At 37.9% G+C, this 24881-nt stretch overlaps 1 protein-coding gene and 1 non-coding gene across 2 annotated transcripts in view; one reads left to right on the plus strand and one right to left on the minus strand.

Annotated features, from left to right (window-relative positions):
• The first annotated feature begins 2015 nt into the window (after positions 1-2015).
• C7 (complement C7) overlaps positions 2016-24881 on the plus strand; it is an 80782-nt gene continuing 57916 nt past the window's right edge. The window contains exons 1-3 of the mRNA XM_023216459.2: positions 2016-2204; positions 21585-21640; positions 24084-24159. Of these exons, the coding sequence (XP_023072227.1) occupies positions 2199-2204; positions 21585-21640; positions 24084-24159 (138 nt within the window). The 5' untranslated portion in view covers positions 2016-2198. The remainder of the gene's footprint in view (positions 2205-21584; positions 21641-24083; positions 24160-24881) is intronic.
• On the minus strand, positions 3666-3727 carry LOC111545613. The gene has a single exon (XR_002732506.1). It is a non-coding gene; the product is annotated as a U7 small nuclear RNA (small nuclear RNA).

A 24881-nucleotide genomic window follows, 5' to 3' on the forward strand; every position in this document is an offset into this window, starting at 1 on the left:
TTTTTTTTTTTTTTTTTTTTTTTTTTGAGACAGGCTCGTACTCTGTCACCCAGGCTGAAGTGCATTGGTGTAATCTCACTTCACTGCAGCCTCTGCCTGCTGGGTTCTGGTGATTCCCGAGTAGTTGAGATTACAGGCATGAACCACGATGACTGGCTTTTTTTTTTTTTTTTTTTTTTTTTTTTTTGGTATTTTTAGTAGAGATGGGGTTTCACCATCATGGCTAGGCTGGTCTTGAACTCCTGACCTCAAGTGATCCACCCATCTCAGCCTCTCAAAGTGCTGAGATCACAGATATGAACTACCACGCCCGGCTGGACTAACTCTTAATTGCAGAGTTGGTCTGCAATGTCTTTCAGAGTTCGTCATCAGAACTGAACTCAAATTGCCCACTGGAGTCTCTTGCTTGATAAAACACCCTTTATTGACTTTCTTTTCTCCCCGTGTCACTTTCCCACCTCTAGCAGTACTTTCTAGGATTGTCTCTTAAAACAAAAACAAAAACAAATTACTTGCAATTGAATTCTTGTCTCTAAATCTACTTCTGGGGGAACCCAAACTAAGACAACCAATGAACATGAAATTGCATATTGAGAATTTAAGATGAGTCTATGGCATCTGGAGTTTACACAGTTGGAGCTGAATAAAAATATTTTTTCCAGGAGTCAGGATCTTTGTCTCTGTGACGAAATTTCTTCCACACAAATCACTAAAGGTTTGAACAAAAGATGAGGAAGCTTTGTCTCTGGAAACCACCATTAATTTATGAGGGGAAGATAGGGGTTGTCTCTATTATTCCAGCGCTTTGGATATAGGAAGAAAAAAATCATTAAAACTAGAAAATCTTCACTAATGGAATGTTTATTTATAAAAATTATTCTTAACTCAAATTTTCTTTCCCACTTAACACTTATTCTACCTCACTCATAATGCACTAGCAGCTAGTGTTAGAATATTTGGCCCAACAATACAAATAAAACTGTAGCTCATTTTTCTTTTCTTTTGAGATGGAATCTCACTCTGTCACCCAGGCTGGAGTGCAATGGCGTGATCTCAACTCACTGCAACCTCCACCTCCTGGGTTCAAGCAATTCTTCTGTCTCAGCCTCCTGAGTAGCTGGGACTACAGGTGCGTGCCACCAAGCCTGGCTAATTTTTTTGTGTTTTTAGTAGAGACGGAGTTTCACCATATTGACCAGGCTGGTCTCGAACTCCTGACCTCATGATCTGCCCACCTTGGCCTCCTAAAGTACTGGGATTACAGGCATGAGCCACTGCGCTCAGTACCTCAATTTCAATAGGAAATCTGAAATCTTGCAAAATACGCAGCATTGTATCAAACGTGTGAAGGTGATGTTGGGGACCTTCTAGAATCAATGCAAAGCTATGGACAAATGAAGACTTGGTAGACTAAGACAACATAAAAAGCGAAGGAGAGAAAATGGATGTGGATGATGACCCTGAGAAGAACTTTCCAACACAGTGATCTGATTAGCAAAGGATTAAGTGAAGTTCTTGAGAAAATTAGTGATGTCCTCGAATATGTTTGCAAAAATTGATGTTCTTTGTGGTTATTCTGTGAAAGTTAAGCATGAAGGGATGACTATTAGGTTGTGTTAGGCTGTACTTTGGGGAAAAATTCTACTCCAGAATATTCCATTTACATTTTGAGTGACAGAACTGCATTTAGATATTTTCGCTCACAAAATATTTAATCTCGAAGTCTGGCGTATAATACCCTTTAAGAGAATCATGAAAACATCCATGTAGTTTGGTAGATTGAAACAAGAAGGAGGCTCATCCCTTGCCTTACACAGAGTCTCCTTTGGTTGAAAATCACTTAAACATTGAACTGAGAACATTTGCTGTGTTTCCTGATTTATAGATATGTTTCTAAGAAACGTATCTATCACTTCCAAACAGTCCCAGCTGGCGTAGCTAAGGCTGTGTAATTGATAAGATGCATCTGGCTTCAAGGCACAGATTAAGTACAAGAGCAGGCTCTTGCTGTCGCTGGAGAATCCGGTTGGGGTAGGAGCTACCTCTCAGGACCACTTGCTCTATATATGAGTGCCAAGATAATCTAGAGCAGGGAGAGGCAGAGAGGCAGGCAGCCTGCTGGGTTCTTCCTGCTGTTGAAAACTTACCCGGCCCTTACAGATTTCCTCCTCTCTTCTGCCCTGAATGTTTTCCCAAACATGAAGGTAAGAGAATAATTTCATTACTTTTGTAAGTGAAGCTATCTTTTCAAATGAACAGGGGTAATACAAATGTAATTTAAGTGAAGAGGGGTAATACTTAACTGAAAGACATCAAGTAAGTAGAAGGCCAGAGAAAAATACAGAAGAAAAAGATCTGGGGGTGATTTTTAGAAATCCTTATTTAAACATATTTAACAATTCAGCCAAAGTGAATTCCTTTTTCTTATCTTGTGGTTAAATTACAGGTCCAGAGGTCTGGGAATCAGGAATTGGAGGCAACGTTTCTGAAAGTCCCGATAAAATCATAAAGAAATATAATAGGACTATTGTTATTGTTATTTCTTGGGAAAAACTTTCCTCTGGTGTATTTTTTCTTTTTGTTTGTTTTTTTTTTTGCTTGTTCGGATTTGGAGCCATGCAATAGGGTCCTGCGATTTATCTAAGAGCTAATAGAAAAGTAAATTTGCAGACTTGGAACTTGAGAATTTGAAATATTGGATGAAAGAGTCAGCATTGTGAGAATAGAAGATACAAGTAGATGGAATAAAACTAAAGATAGATCTACCAAGTATACGTGTTGGCCCAACGCAAAAAGGCCAAATATTAAAAAACAAAACAAAACAAAACACAACCAAAAAAACTATTCAACTAAAGACAAGACCAAAGACAGAAATCACTATCATAGGCTAAATCTCTGGAATGCAAAAATAAGTTGAGATTGCTATTAAAATTTTATTATTGTAAATTTTGGTATTTAAACTTCAAAAATGTTGCATTGTAAGGACTAATTTCACAGCTCTGTCAGTGGCTAGATTGCTTCCATAGTCACTGTATTGTCCATTGCGGCACCGAATCCAAGCTCGCTCATTATTGGGGTCAGAGGAGGACCAAGATGTGGGTCTTGATTAACCCATGCCTTCTGTGAAATTAAATAATTCAAAATTAAACACAAATCACAAAGTTAATATGTTTAAAGTTATGATGGGCAGTCATAAAAAAGAATGAAATCGTGTCCTTTGCAGCAACATGGATGCAGTTAGAGGTCATTATCTCAAGAAAATTAACACAGGAACAGACAACCAAATACCACATGTTCTTAATTTTAAGTGGGAACTAAATATTGGGTACTCATGGACATAAAGATGGCAACACTAGACACTGCACTCCAGCCTGGGCAATAGGGTGAGACTCTGTCTTGGGAAACAAACAAACAAAAAAAGAATATGACGTTCTTCTGAAAGTCATCTAGCCAAAATGTTTTTTCCCAGTATTTGTGTTAACTGTTAATCTTTTACTTTATTTTACAATGAGAAATCTTAATAATTGATTTGTGCTTAAAAACATGTTCACAATCATTGATTATTATAATATTTTACTGCTATAATATTAAATATACTTTATCCTTTAATTGGTTGACAAAATATCAACAAATAAAGCAATCAAGTTTTTAAAGATTTTACATATAGGGGCTATCCAGCAAAAATTGGGAAGCCTGCTAGACAAATTCTAAAAGAGCTGTAACACTAAAGCGATTATTTCACTCCAAGTTGCATGCAGAATTCTTACCTGTACTTGAAAGTGGACATTCATATTTTACAGTAAACCTGAAGGACATGCTTTGGGGATATGTGACAAAGAAGGACACTTGTGAAAGCCTTGGGCTATCAAGAAGCTAGAAATGGTTTTTATGTCAGACCTTTTAAAAGGAGGCAATATTTTGGCTCCACAGTCCCTATGTGAACTAAATTCAGAGAGACGGTCACAGGATTCCCTTTGGTTCTCTCTGTGATCTTGGCTAGGAAATAACTTGCATCTGAGGCATTTGAGAAGGACGTCAGGGCCAAGGGACTTCCCTCGGAGCTGATTGTGGGCCAGCCATTTGTTCTGTCCTTCCAGGACTGAGCTGAGCGTGGGACCTGTGAACCTAGGGAAGGGTCATCACAGTGCCTAAGCACAGTGATGTGGTCAAGCCCAGTAATGTCTCAAATCAGGATTGTAGCTGGGACATATTCGAAGAAGGAGGTAGAGCTAATGCTCATTCAGTGATGAAAAAGAGGAGACTATAGTTCAGGGGAATATAGTTTCAGCTTAGCTACATTGACACAGAACAAAAATACCATACACCTTTTCTTTTTCTTTTTTTTGAGACAAAGTCTCACTCTCTTACCCAGGCTGGAGTGCAGTGGCATGATCTCAGCTCACTGCAACCTCCGCCTCCTGGGTTCAGGTGATTCTCCTGCCTCAGCCTCCCGAGTAGCTGGGACTACAGTGTGCATCACCATGCCTGGCTAGTTTTTGTATTTTTTTTTAGTAAAGATGGGATTTCACCATATTGGCCAGACTGGTCTTGAACTCCTGACCTTGTGATCCACCCGCCTCAGTCTTCCAAAGTGCTGGGATTACAGGCATGAGCCACCACACTTGGCCCCATAAACCTTTTCAACCAAGCAATTCTTTTATGGAGTCAGTTCAGATGTATGTCTATTACTGTCATTCATGTGATTTATTTGTGTTTGTTCTATCTCTCTTGTTCAAATTATAAGGTATTCTTTCCAAAGGTAAGGAAGCATAACTGCTTCCTTTCAGAGACCAGGCTAGCAAAATTTCAAGAAATGCTTTTGGCTAATAGATTCACTTTGTATAACTCATGAACAGAACTGGTCTTGTAATAAGCAGACCTTGATGGGTTATAATGAGTATGTATATGAAGAATGTGATGGCAAAGGCATCCATGATGATAAAAAGCATATTTCCTAAAATTTCATTGAAATTCTTTATTTTAAAAAGTACTTTTAAATTTGAGACAAGATCTTGCTCTATTGCCCTGGCTGGAGTGTAGTGGTGCAATCATGGCTCACTGCAGCCACTACATCCTGGGCTCAAGTGATCCTTCCACCTTAGTCTTCCGAGTAGCTGGGACTACAGGTGCCTGCGACCATGCCTGGCTAATTTTTGTATTTTTTGTGGAGATGAGATCTCACTATGTTGCCCAGGCTGGCCTCAAACTCCTGGGCTCAAGTGATCCTCCCACCTTGTCCTCTCCAAATGCCAGGATTACAGGCATGAGCCACCACACCTGGCTGAAATTATTTTAAAACACCTGTGACAGAATGTTAGAAATAATTATTTTTGATATCCATATTTTGGCTGAGAGTCAAAGGCCAAGAACAAGTACTCAATATTTTTTGAAATTTTATTTTATTTTTTGAAATTCTATTCATTTAGTTATTTTATTTGTATACATTTAAGGGGTACAAGTGCAATTTCGTTGCATGGATATATTGGGTAGCATTGAAGTCTGGGCTTTCAGTGTATCTATCTCCCAAATAATGTACATTGTACCCATTAAGTAATTTCTCATCACTCTTCCCTTTCTATCCCCAACTCTTCTGGGTCTCCAATGTCTATTATTCCATGCTTTTTGTCCATGTATACACATAATTTAGCTCCTACTTGTAAGTGAGAATATGAGGTACTTGATTTTATGTTTCTGAGTTGTTCCACTTAATATAATGGCTCCAGTTCCATCCATGCTGCTGCAAAAGACATGGTTTCATTCTTTTTTAAAAAACTGAACAGTATTTCATTGTGTATATACTGCATGTTCTTTATCCAATCATCTGTTGATGGACACTTAGGTTGCTTCCATATCTTTGCTATTGTCAATAGTAGTGAGATAAACATGTGAGTACAGGTATCTTTCTGATATAATGATTTCTTTTCCTTTGGGTAGATACCCAGTAGTGGGATTGATGGATCTGATGGTAGTTCAATTTTTAGTTCTTTGAGAAATCTCCATACTGTGTTTTATGGAAGTTGTACTAATTTACATTACCACCAATAGTATATATTGGTGGAAATATATACTATTCCCTATTCCCACTTATCTCTGCATTCCTACCAACATCTGTTATTTTTTGACATTTTTAAAGAGAGAGAGGGTCTTGCTCTGTTATCCAGGCTGAAGAGTAATGGTGCAATCATAGCTCACTGCACCCTTGAATTCCTGGGCTCAAGTGATCCTCCTGACTCAGCCTCCTGAGTAGCTGGCTGGCACTATTTGGTCATGTGCCACCATGCGAAAATAATTTTTTTTTGAGATGGAGTCTTGCTCTGTCTCCCAGGCTGGAGTGCAGTGGCACAATCTCAACTCACTGTAACCTCCGCCTCCTGGGTTCAAGCGATTCTCCTGCCTCAGCCTCCCACATAGCTGAGACTACAGGTGCATGCCACCATGCCTGGTTAATTTTTTGTATTTTTAATGGAGACGGGGTTTTACTGTGTTAGCCAGGATGGTCTCGATCTCCTGACCTCATGATCTGCCCACCTCGGCCTACCAAAGTGCTGGGATTACCAGTGTGAGCCACTGCACCCAACTGCCCAAATAATTTTTTAAGAATTATTTTATGTAGAGATGGAGTCTCACTATGTTGCCTAGGTTGGTCTCAAACTTCTGGCTTCAAGCAATCCTCCTGCCTTGGCCTCCCAAAGTGTTGGGGTTATAGGTGTGAGCCATCACATTCAGCCAATTTTTTTCACTTTTTAATAGTAGCCATTCTGACTGTGTAAGATGATATCTCCTGGTGGTTTTAATTTAAGTCTCTCATGATTAGTGATGTTGAGCACATTTTCATATGCTTGTGAGCCATTTTATGTCTTCCTTTGAAAAATGTCTGTTCATGTCTTTTGCCCACTTTTTAATGCTTTTGTCGTTGTTGTTATCATTGTTTGAGTTTCTTGTAGATTCTGGGTATTAGTCCTCTGTCAGATGCATAATTTACAGATATTTTCTCCCATTCTGTAGGTTGTCTGTTCACTCTGTTGATTATTTCTTTTGTTGTAGACAAGCTTTTAATTTTAATTAAGTTCCATTTGTCTAATCTTGTTTTTGTTGCTTGTGCTTTTGAGGTCTTAGTTATGAATTCCTGGCCTATACTAATGTCCAGAAGAGTTTTCCCTTAGGTTTTCTTCTAGTGTTTTTATAGTTTCAGGTCTTACATTTAAGTTTTCAATCCATGTTGAATCGATTTTTGTATAAGGTGAGGGAAAGGAGGATCTTCACATTTTAAATTGAGATGCTAGACATTCTATGCAATATTACAAAGAGAGTATTCCCAAATCTGTTTGGTGACCCTTAGGCCATCCCTATTCTCAAGAGAATACAACACAGTGTATAGGAGATATAGGAAATGCTACCCTGTGTACATTTGAGAAAATGTAAAGGCACAGACCTCCTTTAGCTGAGTAAATAAACCCAGCAGTATCAGCTACAGCGTGGACATTCAGAGTTTGGCAGGACACGGATGTGTGCAGAGATCCCATGGCCCACATATGGATGGTTAAGAGAGAGCCAGATTTGGGTCGTCAGAGACACTGCCTGTGAGAATGCTTGTCTGTAGGATGAAGCAACCCCAAGAAACAGCATTAGTTTGGAAAGGACCCCCAGGAAGCAGGCATGGGTGAGAATCGAAAGTGATTAACAAACGGATGAATCATTTGTGCCAGAGTACAATGGCTACAGAGTAGTAGGAAGATATCCAAAGAATCACAAAAACACTGCGAGAGATAAAGAACCAGCAGTCAAGTGTCTAACATTGATTTACCATCACCAGACTCCAGCTGGATCAGTCAAGCAAGACTCTGTTTTACTCTTGTCTCTCTCATTCCTGTTGGTCTGATTTTGGAGAGGACAGAGACAGCCTGGGGAGGCGGGGAAGAGGAGTAAGGTGGTACGATTTTGAAGTGGACTCCACTACTCCCTCATCACAAGCATCCGGAAACTGAAAGTAAGAGAGAGATTTAAAAGTGGAGGATAAATTGAAGTTTGAATATTATAATCGGTTGTTTTCTGAAAACGTGACTAGTGGTTAATACCTAATAATGACTAGTAAAGCTGTGAGGTAGGCTTTCCCAGGGACAAGAAAAAAAATGAGCTCACACAGCACAGAGGAAAGCCACACTGTAGAAAAAGAAAAAAAAAAACCCACATAGCTTATAATTTAAAACAAAAAAATCTTAAAAGTTATATGCTCTACACGTTTGTTGAAGTCAGAAAAGTATGCATACTCTCACCCAAATAAACTCCCCCAGCATTGTTCACAGTTTCCCAACTCCTTGGCAGCTTTTCACCCTTTCAGATATGCTAATCAGCACAATAAGCTTAAATATTTTTAGAACTATAACAGCCAGAAACAGGCAGGTAGAATTTTACAGGTGAAAAGAAGATACCTAATAAGAGAATGGGTTATCTAAGAAGATAGTGGAAACATCCAGAAAATAAAGTTAAAAAGACTTTTCATAGGTACATTGAGAAAAAGAGTTTTGGGGAGTTCAAGAAGAAGAGAGAAAATATTGGACTATTAAAATGTGAGATGATTTTAAAGTCCTTTATCCAGAGTTATAAATTGGATGCATTTGATATTCTTAGAGAATCAGTAAAGATTTGAATTGCATTTTCTCCATCACCTTCAGCTGTCAGTTAAAGTAGGAAAATGCATACAGATAAAGTAGGAAAATATATAAAAGAAACTACTTATAATTTGACAGCCAGAAATAAACTGTTATGCTTTATTATTTTTCTTTGTAGATTTTGTTTTTCAATGCACATTTGATTTTTCAAACAAAACGTGATCACATTTTACGTACAATTTTGTAACCTATCAGATCCTCAATATTTAGGCTTGTGCTATCACATAAAGATGATTATAAAAGGCCTCAGGAGTGTTTTATTTTAAACACCAAAGGGACCACCTACAGTACTAAGGAATAATTTGAGAGTCACCACCCCCTGCCTACTGCTGTGCTTCAACCTTGGTTACCAACTTAGGAAGCTTGGTTTCTTTTTAAAATCAGCCATTCGCACTGCTGCTTCTTTCAGGTTTTCTCTCCTCTTGGTATCCTCCGGAGTGCTGTAGTCAGAGAGAACGGGAGTGGAATAAGAGATTAAAAGATGATGGGACCTTAAAGAAATGCTTGAAACCATTTAAGTCTACTGAATATTTTCAATTTGTGTGTCCATGGCATCACCGAACCCTTACTTGTCTTTGCAGAATTCAATAATAGGAGATAGAGTTTGATAGGATTATATCAAATTTTAATTTTTTTAAAAAAACATTTATTTATCTTTGTAATTTATTTCTTTCTTTTAACTGACAAATAAAAATTGTATGATTTTTCGTGCACAACATGATGTTATAATATATGTATATATTGTAGAATGGCTCAATTGAGCTAATGAACCATTTGCATTACCTCCCATACTTATCATTTGTAGGGAGAATACTTAAAATCTACTCTCTCAGGAGTTTTTAAGAATATAATACATTGGTTCTAGAGCAGCCTGGCCAACATAGTGAAACCCCATCTCTACTAAAAATACAAAAATTACCTAGGCATGGTGGCACTCACCTGTAATCCCAGCTACTTGGGAAGCTGAGGCAAGAGAATCACTTGAACCCGGGAGGCAGAGGTTGCAGTGAGCTGAGACTCTGCCAGTGCACTCCAGCCTGGGTGACAGAGCAAGACTCCATCTCAAAAAAAGAAAAATAAAAAGAAAATAATACATTGGTATTAATTAAGTCACCATTTTGTATACTAGATCTCTTGAACTTATTCCTTCTGTGTAACTAAAGTTTTGTATCCTTCGACCAACATCTGTTCAACAATCCCCACCCTGACCCCACAGCCTTTAGCAACCATTTTACTCTTTACTTATTAGAGGTCAACGTTTTTAGATTCCAAATATAAGAGATCATTCAGTATTTTTCTTTCTGTGCTTGTTTTATTTCACTTAACATAATGTTATCTGGGTTAATCCATGTTGTCACAAATGACAGAATTTTCTTCTTTTTTAAAGGCCAAGTACTATTTCATTGTGTCTCTTTACCACATTTACTTTATCCCCTTATCCTTGGATGGACCCTTAGGTTGGTTCTGTATCTTGGCTATTGTGACTAATGCATCAATGAACATGGGAGTGCACATTGCTCTTTGATATACTGATTTCATTTACTTTGGATACATACTCTGTAGGGGACTGCTGAATCATATGCTAGTTCTATTTTTATTTTTTTGAAGATCCTTCAAACTTCTATTTGAAATAGAAACTGAAAAGATAAGCAGAGTCACTTAGCCTTCTCCCTGGTTCTTTCACTTTTTATACACCCAAGTCACAAATCTTGACTTGTACAAATGTATTAGTTTTCAAATCATTTAAGAAATGTAAGCTAAAGAAAAAAACTATTAATGACAACTATAGTAGCACTAAAATAACTTATCAAAGGATACACATGATGTAAATTCTGACATCAAAAAATATAAACTGTTTGATGAGAGAGTAACAATGTAGAGTTGTATGCAACGTTAAGTTGTAATCACTTTGAAATAGACTGTTGTGATTAAAAGACGTTCTCTGGAAGCCTCATTACAAGCACAAAGCAAAAATCTTCAGTAGAAGCACAAAACAGAAATAGTATTCAAAGAATACCATGACTGAAAACTGCGAAACCACAAAGACAGCAAGAGAGAAAGAAAGAAAAATGTATCTTCCAGCCTGGGCAACATAGGGTGGCCCTATCTCTACAATAATTTTAAAAAAATTAGCTGGATGTGGTGGCACATGCCTGTGGTCCCAGCTACTCACAAAGGCTGAGGTGGGAGCATCGTTGGAGCCTGGGAGGTCGAGGGTGTAGTGAGCTGTGATCACACTACTGCACTCCAGCCTGGGCAACAGAGGCCCTATCTCCAAAAAAAGAGTATGTACAAAACAACAACAGCAGCAACAACAACAACAAAATAACAAAATGGCAGTAATAAGTCCTTATCTATCAATAATTACTTTGAACGTAAATGAATTAAGTTCTCTAATGAAAAGACATAGAGTAAGTGAATGAATAAGAAAACAAGACACAACTATATGTTACCCATAGGAAACTCACCTCACTTTTAAGGGCACACAGACTGAAAGTTAGGCGATGGAAAAAAAGATATTCCACATCAATAGAAACCAAAAGAGAGCAGGGGTAACTATACTTACATAAGACAAAATAGACTTAAAGTCAAAAACTGTAAAAAAGAAATAAGAAGGACATTATATGATGATAAAGGAGTCAACTCATCAAAAGGGTATAACAATTGTAAATATATATGTACCCAACCTCAGAGAACCTAAATATGTGAAATAAATATTAAGGATATGATGGAAGAGACAGATTGCAATACAATGATAGTAGGGTATTTCAATACCCCACTTTCAACAATGAAAGATAATCCAGAAAATTAGTGAGAAAACATTGGATTTGAACAACATGTTAGACCTAATGAATCTAACACACACAAACACACACACACACACACAGAGAGAGAGAGAGAGAGAGAGAGAGAAACATTCCATCCAACGGCAACAGAAAACACATTCTTCTCAAGTGCATGTGGAACTTTCTCCAGGACAGATAACGTGCTAGGGCAAAATACAAGCATCAGCAAATTTAAGAAGATTGAAATTATATCAAATACCTCTTTTTTTTTTTTTTTTTTTTTTTTTTTGAATTGGAGTCTTGCTCTGTCACCCAGGCTGGAGTGCAGTGGTGCAATATCAATTCACTACAACCTCCGCCTCCCAGGCTCAAGTGATTCTCCCACCTCATCCTCCCGAGTAGCTGGGACTACAGGCGTGAGCCACCACATCCAGCTAATTTTTGTATTTTTAGTAGAGACAGGGTTTCACCACATTGGCCAGGCTGGTCTCAAACTCCTGACCTCAAGGGATCTGCCTACCTTGGCATCCCAAAGTGCTGGGATTACAGGTGTCAGCCACCATGTCCAGCCTCAAGTATCTTTTCTGACCACAGTGGTATGACACTAGAAATCAATTATAGGAGGAAGCTAGGGGTAATGTTATGTGCCTGTTGTCCCAGCTAATTGGAAAGCTGAGGTGGGAGGATTGCTTAAGCCCAAGAGTTCAAGGTTGCAGTAGCTATGACTGTGCCAGTGCACTCCAGCCTGGGAAACAAAAAAAGACCCTGTCTCTAAAAATAAATAAATAAAAATAAATGAATGAATATAGGGGGAATTTTGAAAAATCCACAAATATATGGAAATTAACGTGCTTCTCAACAATAAATAGGTCAGTGAAATTAAAAGGGAAATTAAAAATCTTTAGATAACAAGATAAAAATCTTTTATTTTATTTTATTTTATTTTATTATTATTATTATTTTTGAGACAGAGTCTCGCTCTGTCACCCAGGCTGGAGTGCAGTGGCGCAATCTTGACTCACTGCAAGCTCTGCCTCCTGGGTTCACACCATTCTCCTGCCTCAGTCTCCTGAGTAGCTGGTACTACAGGAGCCTGCCACCACACCTGGCTAATTTTTTTTTTTTTGTATTTTTGGTAGAGACGGGATTTCACCATGTTAGCCAGGATGGTCTCAATCTCCTGACCTCGTGATCCACCTGCCTGGCCTCCCAAAGTGCTGGGATTACGGGCGTGAGCCACTGTGCCTGGCCAAAATCTTTTATCTTAATATAAACAAAAATGGAAACACAACATACCAAACATATGGGATACAGTAAGAACAGTTCAAAGAGGAAGGTTTATAACAATAAATGCCTACATGAAAGAGAATGAAGATTTAAAATAAATAAGCTAATGTCATACCTCAAGGAAACAGAAAAAGAAGAATAAACTAAACCAAAGTTAGTATAAGAAAGGAAATAATAAAAATTAGAGCAGAAATAAATGAAATAGAGACTAGAAAAACAATACAAAAAGATAGATAAAATAAGTTCTTTTTTGAAAAGATGAACAAATTTGACAAACTAGATTAATTTAAAAAAAGAGAGGATTCATAATACCACAAAAATACAAAAGATCATCAGAGACTATCATGAACAATTATACACCAACAAATTGGATAACTAAGAAGAAGTGGTTAAATTCTTCTATCCATTTAGGTCCTTTAAATGTTTCTGTAAAGTGTTGTACAAGTTTAATGTTTTCTTATTAATTTTCTGTCTGGATGATCTTCTAGCATTGAAAGCGAGGTACTGAAGTTTTCCACTGTTATTGTATTGCAATCCATCAGATCCCGTGGATCTGAAGAAAAAGATGGGTTACATCTCTTTTTATACAAAATATAAATATTTTGTTTATACAAAATATAAATATTTTGTTTATACAAAATATAAATATTTTGTTTATACAAAATATAAATATATGTGTTTAGGTGCTCCAAAGCATACAACATATAAAGACTGAATCATAAAAAAATAGAAAATCTGAACAGAACAATAATGAATAAAAAGATGGAATCTGTAATCAAAGATCTTCCATAAAAAAAAAAAAAAGCCCAGGACCTGATGGCTTCATGGCTGAATTCTACCAAACATTTATTTTTTATTTTTCCTCACTGTCACCATTTTTATTCAGCATAATACTGAAAGTCCTAACCACAGCAATTAGGCAAGAGAACAAAATAAATGGTATTCAAATTTAAAGAGAAGAGGTCAAGTTGTTTTTGCTTTTAAACAACATGACCTTATATTTAGGAAAAACCGTAGGCTGGACGTGGTGGCTCCTGCCTGTAATCCCAGCACTTTGGGAGGCCAAGGTGGGTGGATCACCTGAGGTCAGGAGTTTGAGACCAGCCTGTCCAACATGGGAAAACCCCATGTCTACTAAAAATATAAAAATTCACTGGGTGTGGTGGAGCACACCTATAATCTCAGCTACTTGGGAGACTGAGGCAGGAGAATTGCTTAAACTTGGGAGGCCGAGTTTGCAGTGAGCCCAGATCACGCCACTGCACTCCAGCTTGGGTGACAGAGCAAGACTCTGTCTCCAAAAATAAAAAATTAAAAAAAAAAAATTAAAGACTACACTAAATAAATCTTAGCAGTGATAAATGAATTCAGTAAATTTGCAGGCTACAAAATCAACATGCAAAAATTAGTAGCATTCCTACAGGTTAACAGAGATGATTCTGAAAAGAAAATCAAGAAAGAAATCCCATTTATAAAAGCTACAAAATAAAATACCAAGGAATAAATTTAATCAAAGAAGTTAAAGATTCTACAAAGAATACTATGAAACACTGACAAAAGTAATTTAAGAGAACACAAAAAAGGAAAGATATCCCATGTTCTTGGATTGGAAAAATTAATACCATTAAAATATCTATGCTCCCCAAAGTGATCTACAGATTCAATGCAATCTCTATCAAGATATCAGTGAAATTATTCACATATATAGAAAAAATTCTAAACATTTATAAAACAGCAAAAGACCCCAAGTAGCTAAACAAATCCTGAATAATAACAATGCTAGAGGCACCACACTACCTGCTTTTAAATTATACTACAAAGCTACAACAAAAGTAGTGTGTAAAAAAATAATAGTTTATACAAAAACAAGTAGTATGCTAACAAAAATAGCGTACTAGTGTCCTAAAAACAGACACATAGATGACTGGATCAGGATAGAGAACCAAGAAATAGATTCGTGTACTTACAGCCAACTCATTTCTGAAAAAAGTGGTAAGAACATACATTGGGGCCAGGTGTGGTGGCTTATGCTTGTAATCCCAGCACTTTAGAAGGCCAAGGTGGGTGAATCACAAGGTTGTGAGTTCGAGACCAGCCTGACCAACGTGGTGAAACCCCGTCTCTACTAAAAAAATACAAAACTTAGCTGGGTGTGGTAGCACATGCCTGTAATCCCAGCTCCTCAGGATACTGAGGCAGGAGAATGGCTTGAACCTGGCAGGCAGAAGTTGCAGGGAGCTGAGAACATGCCATTGCACTCCAGCCTGGGCAACAGAGCAAGACTTTGTCTCAAAACATACAAACAAACAAAAAAACAAAACAAGAACAACAAAAAAACCAAAAATACATTGGGGACCACGCGCAGTGGCTCGTGCCTATAATTCCAGCATTTTGGGAGGCCAAGGTGGGTAGATCATGAAGTCAGGAGTTCAAGACCAGTCTGGCCAACATAGTGAAACCCCATCTCTACTAAAAATACAAAAATTAGCCAGATATGGTGGCACATGCCTGTAGTCCAGCTACTTGGGAGGCTGAAGCAGGAGGATTGCTTGAACCCAGGAGGCGGAGGTTGCAGTGAGCTGCAACCATGCCACTGCACTCTAGCCTGGGTGACAGAGTGAGACTCCGTCTCAAAAAAAAAAAAAAAAAAAAAGCGGGCCAGGCATGGTCGCTCAGAGTTGTAATCCCAGCACTTTGGGAGGCTGAGGTGGGCAGATCACGAGGTTAGGAGTTTGAGACCAGCCTGATTAACATGGTGAAACCCCGTCTCTACTAAAAATACAAAAATTTAGCTTGGCGTGTTGGCATGTGCCTGTAATAATTTCAGCTACTCAGGAGTCTGAGGCAGGAGAATCGCTTGAACTCAGGAGGCAGAGGTTGCAGTGAGCTGAGATTGCACTACTGCACTCCAGCCTGGGCAACAGAGTGAGACTCTGTCAAAAAAAAAAAAAAAAAGAAAAAAGAAAAGAAACATTGGGGAGAGGATAATCTCTTTAAGAAATGTTTTTGGGAAAACTGGGTATTTATAAGAATAAAACTATATTCCTATCTTCTACCATATACAAAAATAACTCAAATGAATTAGATTTAAATGTAAAATGTGAAATTATGAAGCTACTAGAAGAAAACATAGGGAAACATCATAGATCGATGATTTAGGCAACGTTTTTTGGGGTAAGATCTCAAAAACACAGAAAACAAAAGCAAAAATGGACAAATGGGATTATATCAAGCTAAAAAGCTTCTACAAAGCAGAACAATCAAAACAGTAAAGAGTGACAACCTATGGAAATAGAGAAAATATTTGTAAGCTATTCATCTGACAAGGGATTAAGAACCAAAATATATAGGGAAGTAACTCAGTAGTATATATTAATATTAATCTGATTAACAATGGGCAAATGCCCTGAATAGACATTTTTCAAAAGAAGACATACAAATGGCTAACAGGTACATGAAAAAATGCTCAATATCACTAATTGTATTAGGCCATTATTTGTGTTGCTATAAAGAGATACCTGAGACTGGGTAGTTTAGAAATAAAAGAGGTTTATTTGCCTCATGGTTCTGCAGGCTGCATAAACATGGCATCAACATCAGCTCAGCTTCTGGTGAGGCACTCAGGGAGATTTTACTCATGGCGGAAGGTGAAGCAAGAGCAGGTATGTCACATGACAATAGTGAGAGCAAGAATGAGTGAGGGGACCAGGTGCAGTGGCTCATGCCTGTAATCCCAACACTTTGGGAGACTGAGGCAGGCAGATCACATGAGGTCAGGAGTTCAAGACCAACCTGTCCAACATGGCGAAACCCCATCTCTACTAAAAATACAAAAATTAGCCAGGCATGGTAGCCAGGTGCCTGTAATTGCAGCTACTCAGGAGGCTGAGGCAGGAGAATCACTTGAACCCAGGAGGTGGAGGTTGCAGTGAGCTGAGATTGTGCCACTGCACTCCAGCCTGGGCAACAGAGCAAGACTCTGTCTAAAAAAAAAAAAAAAAAAAGAATGAGTGAAGGGGAAAAAAGAATGAGTGAGGGGGAAAATGTCATACATTTTTAAACAATCAGATCTTAACGAGACTCACTATTGCAAGGAAGACACCAAAGGGATGGTGCTAAACCATTTATGAGAAATCCACCCCTCCCAACAGGCCCCACCTCCAACATGGGGATTACATTTCAACATGAGATTTGAAAGGGACATCTAAAGTATATCTTTCTGCCCCTGGCCCCCTGAATCTCATGTCCTTCTCACACTAAAACAGATACCTGCTCAATAGTCCCCCAAAGCCTTAACTCATCTCAGCATTAACTGAAAAGTCACAAGTCTCAAGAACAAAGTCCAATCTAGAGGTAAGTTTCTTCTACCTATAAGTTTGTAAAATCAAAAAAAGTTACTTACTTCCAAGATATAATTGGGGTACAGGCATTGGGTAAATGCTCCTTTCCCAAAGAAGAGAAATCAGCCAATAGAAAGAAGCTACATGCCCCATGCAAGTCTGAAACACAACAGGGCAGTCATTAAGTCTTAAAGCTCCAAATAATCTCCTTTGACTCCAGGTTCCACATCCAGGACACACTGCTGTGAGGGGTGGGCTCCACTCCACCTCTTGGGCAGCTTTACTTCTGTGACTTTGCAGGGTTCAGCCACTATAGTTGCTCTCATGGGTTGGAGTTGAGTGCGTGAAGCTTTTCCAAGCTCAATATGTAAGTTACTGGCGGATCTGCCATTCTGGGGTCTGGAGGACAGTGGCCCCCTTTCCACTAATTCACTAGGCAGTACTCCAGTGGGGACTGTGTATGGGGGTTCCAACCCCACATTTCCCCTCTTTACTGCCCTTGTAGAGGTTCTCTGTGAGGGTTCCACCCCTAAGCAGACTTCTGCCTGGGCAGCCAGGCTTTCTCATACATTCTCTGAAATGTAGGTGGAGGCTGCCAAGCCTCCTTCAGTCTTGCACTATGTGTGCCTATGAACTTAACACCACATGGAAGCTGCCAAGGCTTACAGTTTGTACTTGTTGAAGCAGCAACCGAAGCTGTATCTGGGGTTCACTGGGCTAAGGCTGGAGCTGGAGAGTGGCCTGCATGCAGGGAGCAGTGTCTTAAGGCTGTGCAGGGAAGCAAGCAAGACCCTGAGCCTGGCCCATGAAGTCATTCTTTCCTCCCAAACCTCCTGACCTGTGATGGGAGGGGCAGCCTCAAAGATTTCTAAAGTGCCTTTGAGGTCTTTTCTCCATTGTCTTGGCTATTAATACTTGGCTCCCTTTTAGTCGTGCAAATCTTTCTAGCAAGTGGTTGCTCCAAAGACCCCCTTGAATTCCTCTCCTGATGATGCTTTTCCTTTCTCTGCCGCATGGCCAAGCTGCAGATTTTTCAAACTTTTATACTGCGCTTACCTTTCCTATATCAATTCCAACTTTAAGTCATTTCTTTGCTCCTAAATCTGGGAATAAGCTGTTAGAAGCAGCCAGACCACATCTTGAAACTTGCTGCTTAGAAACTTGTTCTACTAGATACCCTAAGTTATCACTCTTAAGTTCAAACTTCTACAGATCCTTAGGGCGTAAACAGAATACAGCCAAGTTCTTTGCTAAGACATAACCAGGTGACTTTTGCTCTAATTCCCAATAAGTTTCTCATTTCCATCTGAAACTTCATCAGCCTAGACTTCACTGTCCCTATCACTATCAGCATTTTGGTTACAATCATTTAACCAGTCTGTAAGAAGTTTCAAGCTTTCTTTCATTTTTCTGTCTTCTTTGGAGCCCTTCAAACTCTTCAAACCTCTGCTCATTACCCAGTTCCAAAGCTGCTTTCACACTGTTAGGTGTCTTTATAGCAATGCCCCAATTCTCAGTATCAATTTTCTGGATTAGCCTGTTCTTTGTGTTGCTATAGAGAAATATCTGAGGCTGGGTAATTTATAAAGAAAAGAGGTTTAATTGGATCATGGTTCTGTAGGCTGTACAAGCATGACATCAACATTTACTCAGTTTCTGGTGAAGCCTGCAGGGGAGCTTTTACTCATGGCAGAAGGCAAAGTGGGAACACACATGTCACATGGCAAGGGTGAGTGCAAGAGATAACCCAGACATTTAAAGTAGAGCTAATACTAATCCTTCTCAAAACCTTCCAAAAAATTGAAAAGGAGGGAATACTTTCACATTCTTTTTACGAGGCCAGTGTTATCCTGATACCAAAGCCAAAGAAGTACTTACAAAAAAAGAAAACTACATGCCAATATTCTTGATGAACATAGTTAACACAGATACAAAAATCTCAACAAAATAGTCGCAAACTGAACAACACATTAAAAGGATCATCTACCATGACCAAATGGGATCTATTCCTGAAATGCAAGGATGGTTCAACATACACAAATCAATAAATATGTTATATGAGATTAACAGAATGAATGACAAAAACTATATGATCGTCTCATTAGATGCAGAAAAAAGTTTGACAGAATTCAACAACATTTCACAATAAAGACTCTCACCAAGTTAGGTACAGAAGAAAAGTACCTTGACACAGTAAAGGCCATATATGAGAAGCCCACAGCTAACATTATACCCAACAGTGAAAAATTGAAAGCCTTTCAGTTAAGCTTTGAATCAAGACAAAAATGCCCACTTTTGCCACTTTTATTCAACATAGTATTGGAAATTCTTGCCAGAGCAATTAGGCAAGAAAAAGAAATAAAAGGCATCAAAATAGAAAGGAAGAAGTGAAAATGTCTATATTTGCTGGTGTCACAATCTTATACATAGAAAACCCTACATACTCCACCAGAAAACTGTTAGAACTAATAAATGAATACAGTAAAATTGTAGAATATAAAATAAACACTAAAAAGTACTTTTCTATAAACCAACAACAAACTATATGAGAAAGAAATTAAGAAAACAATCCCATTTTCAATAACTACAAAAATATTTAGGAATTAATTTAACCAAGGAAGTTAAAGACCTGTACATTGCAAATTATGAAACACTGATGAGAAATTGAAGAAGACATAAACAAATGGAAAGATATCCCTTGTTCATGGATTGGAAGAAAATTTGCTAAAATGTCCATACTACCCACAGTGATCTAGAGTTTTAGTTCAATCTTTATCAAAATTCTAACATCATTTTTCAAAGAAATAGAAAAAATATCTTAAAGTTTCTATGGAACTGCAAAAAACCCCAAATAGCTAAGGCAATCATGGGCAAAAAGAACAAAGCTGGAGGTATTACTTTCCCTGATTTTAAACTAAACTACAAAGCTATAGTAATTAAAACATCATGATCCTGGCAAAACCATAGACCCATCAACCAGTGGAACAGAATAGAGAACCCAGAAATGCATCCCACATATACGGTCAATTGATTGTTTTTGCAAAAGTACCAAGAATACACAATGGGGAAAGGATAGTCTCTTTAGTAAATGGTATTGGGAAAACTGGATATCCACATGCAGAAGAATTAAATTGGACCCTTATCTAGCATCATATATAAAAATCTACTCAAAATGGGATGAAGCCTTAAGCATAAGACCAGAAACTGAAAAATTGCTTGAAAAAAATCTAAGGGAAAAACTGTATTGTTCTAGGTAGGGTTTTTTTGGATCTGAATCCAAAAGTTCAGGCAACAAATGCAAAAACAGACAAATGGGATTATAACAAACTAAAAGCTTCTACGTAGCAAAGAAGACAATCACCAGTTTTCAGAGACAACCTGCAAATTGTGAGAAAATATTTGTAAGTCATGCAGTCAATAAGAGGCTAATATCAAAAATATATATGGAGCTCAAACAACTCAATAACAAGAAGACAAAAAGCCCAATAAATTATCGGCAAAGTACCAGGAAAGGGAGATGGAAGTAAAGCAAAAATAAAAAATGGACAAGAGACCTGAGTAAACATTTCTGAAGGGAAGACATGCAAATGACCAACAGATATGTTTAAAAAGTGCTCAACATTGCTAATCATTAGAGAAATGCAAATTAAAATCACATTGAGTTATCATCTCACACCCATCAGAATGGCTATTATCAAAAAGACAAAAGGCAACAAGCATTGGTATGGATGTGGAAAAAAGGGAATCCCTGTACACTTGTACACTTGGTAGGAATGTAAATTATTATAGCTATTATGGAAAACTGCATGGAGGTTTCTCATAAAACTTAAAAAAATTGTCATATGATCTAGCAATTCTACTTTTGGGTATTTACAAAAGTAAATGTTCATTGCAGCACTACTCACAATAGCTGAGTTATAGAATCAACCTAAGTGTCCCTCAACAGATGAATGGATAAAGAAAATGTGGTGTGTGTACACAATGGAATAGTATTGAGCCTTAAAAAGGAGGAAATTCTGTCATTTATGACAACATAGATGGAATTGGAAAACATTATGTTAAGTTAAATAAACCAGGCACAGAAAGACAAATAGCACATGTTCTTATTTATGTGATGTAAAACAATCGAACTTGTAGAAGCAAAGTAGAATGGTGGTTACAGAGACTGGGATAATAGGGCAATAAAGGTCAAAGGGTACACAATCTCAGTTAGCAGAAATATATTTTGAATTCTATTGTACAGTGTGGTGAATGTAGTTAATATTGGTGTATCATACATTTCAAAATTGCGAAGAGTAAATTTCAAATATCTTTACCACAAAAAATGTTAAATATTTTAGGTGATAGAGATGTTACCTGGCGTGATTAAATTATTTCACATTGTATTTAGAAATCATAATATCACTTTGTACCTCATAAATTTACACAATTATAAATTGTCAATTTGTAGTTATAAAAAGAAATGCAAACTAAAGTAATACTTTATTGTTTTTCTTCTCCAGGTGATAAACTTATTCATTTTGGTGGGATTTATAGGAGAGTTCCAAATTTTTTCAAGGTGAGGACTTTTTGGGTTGTGTGTAAAAATCATTAAATTAAAAAAAAGTTTTAGAAATTCTTCAGTCTAATTTTGACATTGCAGTTTGAATCTGTGTATCCCTACAACATATTTTCTCTTTCCATATTTTTATAAAAGACAATGATAACAAAAGCGTGTTTTAAAAATTATTCTTCTTTTACTTACTTTTTCTCCCTGTAAAATGGAAGACTAAAAGTATGTTTTTTGTACCAGTGCCATGGTTTTATCTGTAATGCGGATAATCACAGTGGACTTATATATCTTAGAGCAATATTTGGTCTTTAAATGTAATCCTTGCAAAACGTCCTCTGGATTTTAAAGGTTGAGAGTTTTTTAAGAAAATAGTCTTGTCGGTTCTTGAGGCCTGGAGAAAAGCCAGCATCGTTTATCCAAGGCTTTGTTATTCTCTCACTGTGTCAGATTGACAAGACAGAGCCAGGTCAGTCCACTTTATGGAACGATCTGAAAATGTGTTAGGGACTGTGCTAGGTACTGGGGATACCGCAAGGAGCAAGAAGGCACTGGGAGCATGCCGGGTGATTCGTATCTTGAGCCAGTTCATGGCAATATGAATGTGCTCAGGGCTCTGACAGAGGCCTGCTCAGGGTGATGCGGGAGCACAGCAGGAAGGTCAAGCAAACTTCCTCTCCTAAGCCTCCATGTTTGGGGAAGCCCTCTGCGTTTCCCCAGGACAGAGACTAGAAAAATAACAGTAAGTTCAGATTGTTCAAGGTTGTCAAAAGTATTCAGGTATTTTGATCATTGGTACCCTATGAAAACCACAGGTTGGCAAGATTGGCCCTGTGAAAGCAGCCGAGGCACACACTACAGAATGAGAGTCATTACTTTCAGAGTAACCTGACCCTCTTAAGACATGCAAGAATCATCTTGACTCAAGATATCGCCCAGCCGAGGAATGTGCTGGGAATCCAGAATTCAGGAATACTAGTTCTTTTATCCTTCGTAGAGCATCATTTTAGGCAAGGCTTCCTTAGTCTCTTAAAGCTGACTCGGGTAGTCTTTTCCATATGACACAGCCAGAATGTGAGCATTGTATGAGAGTCAACTCTCCATTTTTACATGTACTTTATTTTGGTGGAGCTGTTTAAGCTCAAATTGCCCTCCTTGGTTGTGTGCTTGAGAAATGGCCTAAATGAACAGGGGATGCATTTAAATAAATTCCTGTCCATTCAGCCTCTGCCAATTTTTAGTTTTCCACTTCTCATGGGGACTTTTGATAGTTTCTTGTCTCTCAGTTAAGTGTTTCTGGATAACTCTTCAACTCATCATTAAGAATCTCTTCAAACGCCATAAAACGTTCCTCCCTTCAAAGGTCATAAAACATATTTACATATGTTTTCACCTACCCTCCCAACTCAAACTCTCCCTTATCTCTATTCCCGTCACACATTATATTGAAGGCATTTCTGTTCTGAAATCCATCAAATGAGATATATTGTACTATGATTATTTGTTTATATATCTGTGTCTCTGTCCTTCCATCAATAGTCAATGACCTACATTTTTAAAAAAAATTAAATTAAATTTTATTTTTTATTTTTTATTTTTTTTCTGAGATGGAGTCATGCTCTGTCACCCAGGCTGGAGTGCAGTGGTGCAGTCTCAGCTCACTGCAACCTCTGCCTCCCAGGTTCAAGCAATTCTCCTGTCTCATCTCCCAAGTAGCTGGGATTACAGGCATGCACCACAAAGCCCGGCTAATTTTTGCATTTTTAGTAGAGACAGGGTTTCACCATCATGGCCCAACTGGTCTCGAATTTCTGACCTCAAGTGATCTGCACGCCTTGGCCTCCCAAAGTGCTAGGATTACAGGCATGAGCAACCATGCCCGGCCAATGACCTACCTCTTTTATTATTTCTCCAACTCTAGTGTCTTTAGAATCTGGCATATAATAGATTTTATTTTATTTTTTTGAGACGGAGCCTCCCTTTGTCACCCAGGCTGGAGTGCAGTGGTGCAATCTCTGCGCACTGCAGCATCTGCCTCCTGGGTTTCAGTGATTTCTCCTGCCTCATCCTCCTGGGTAGCTGGTATTACAGGCACGCGCCACCCTACCTGGCTAATTTTTTTTTGTATTTTTAGTAGAGATGGGGTTTCACCATGTAGGCCAGCCTGGTCTTAAACTCCTGACCACAGGTGATCTGCCTGCCTCAGCCTCCCAAAGTGCTCAGATTACAGGTTTGAGCCACTGTGCCAGCATAATAGATGTTTAGTAAAAGTGTTTATCTCTAAGTCAGTGGGGCTCCCTCCATTTTTATGTATTTTAGGATACTTTTAGTGTCTCTTAGGAAAAAATATTTGAGGCAACATTTAACTATTTTTGGCTGTTTTCACTATTCTTTGTGTTCCCTTGTGTATCTTTCTACCTGCTTTATGATGGACAATTTGACACTGTGGCAGTGCCTCCTCTCCAGTCAACTGCCAGTGGGACTCCTATGCCCCTTGGTCAGAATGCAATGGCTGTACCAAGACTCAGGTAGGAATACGCAAAACTTTGTATTTGATTATTTATGTGCAGAAATACTTAGGCATGGCCAAAATGGTATTAACTTTTGAATGTTCATTAAATAGTGTCAATGTTTTTTGAAAACCATGTTAGTAATTTTGAGGGGAGAAAAGTATGATTTGTTTAATAATTAATATTGTAATAAAGTAACTTGTACATTCATTTTTCTTGAAGGACTTTTCTAGATCTTATCTTGGAGCTAGAAATGTAGATAGGCTAAAAGTTCAAGGCAATTTACTAACTCTTTAACTATGAGAGAAATAGGAACAACGTAGAATGAAATTTTTAGATAATTTAAAATGTTTTATATTGACTGAGTTCAACTTTTCTTCTCATCTCAAACACACACTAGCAAATAGCAAAATGGCTGCTTGATTTTACTTCACAAATAGCGAACAACCATGAAAAAAAATTTTGCGAAATGTCTTAAAGTTTAATTGCTAAGTAATACAAGCACAATGTAGAACTTAATCTGAGTATTATAAAAAGCTTCTAAAAATGTTTGTATTCCTTATAAAATGTTCATTGGAGAAAATACAGAAAGTTATAAAGAAATAAAGCATTATTCATAATTCTGCCTCTTTCTTTCTTTCCTTCCTTCCTTCCTTCCTTCCTTCCTTCCTTCCTTCCTTCTTTCCTTCCTTCTTTCTTTTCTTTTCTTTTCTTTTCTTTTCTTTTCTTTTCTTTTCTTT

The sequence above is a fragment of the Piliocolobus tephrosceles genome, chromosome 4 (assembly GCF_002776525.5).
Source record: "Piliocolobus tephrosceles isolate RC106 chromosome 4, ASM277652v3, whole genome shotgun sequence".
Taxonomy (NCBI): domain Eukaryota; kingdom Metazoa; phylum Chordata; class Mammalia; order Primates; family Cercopithecidae; genus Piliocolobus; species Piliocolobus tephrosceles.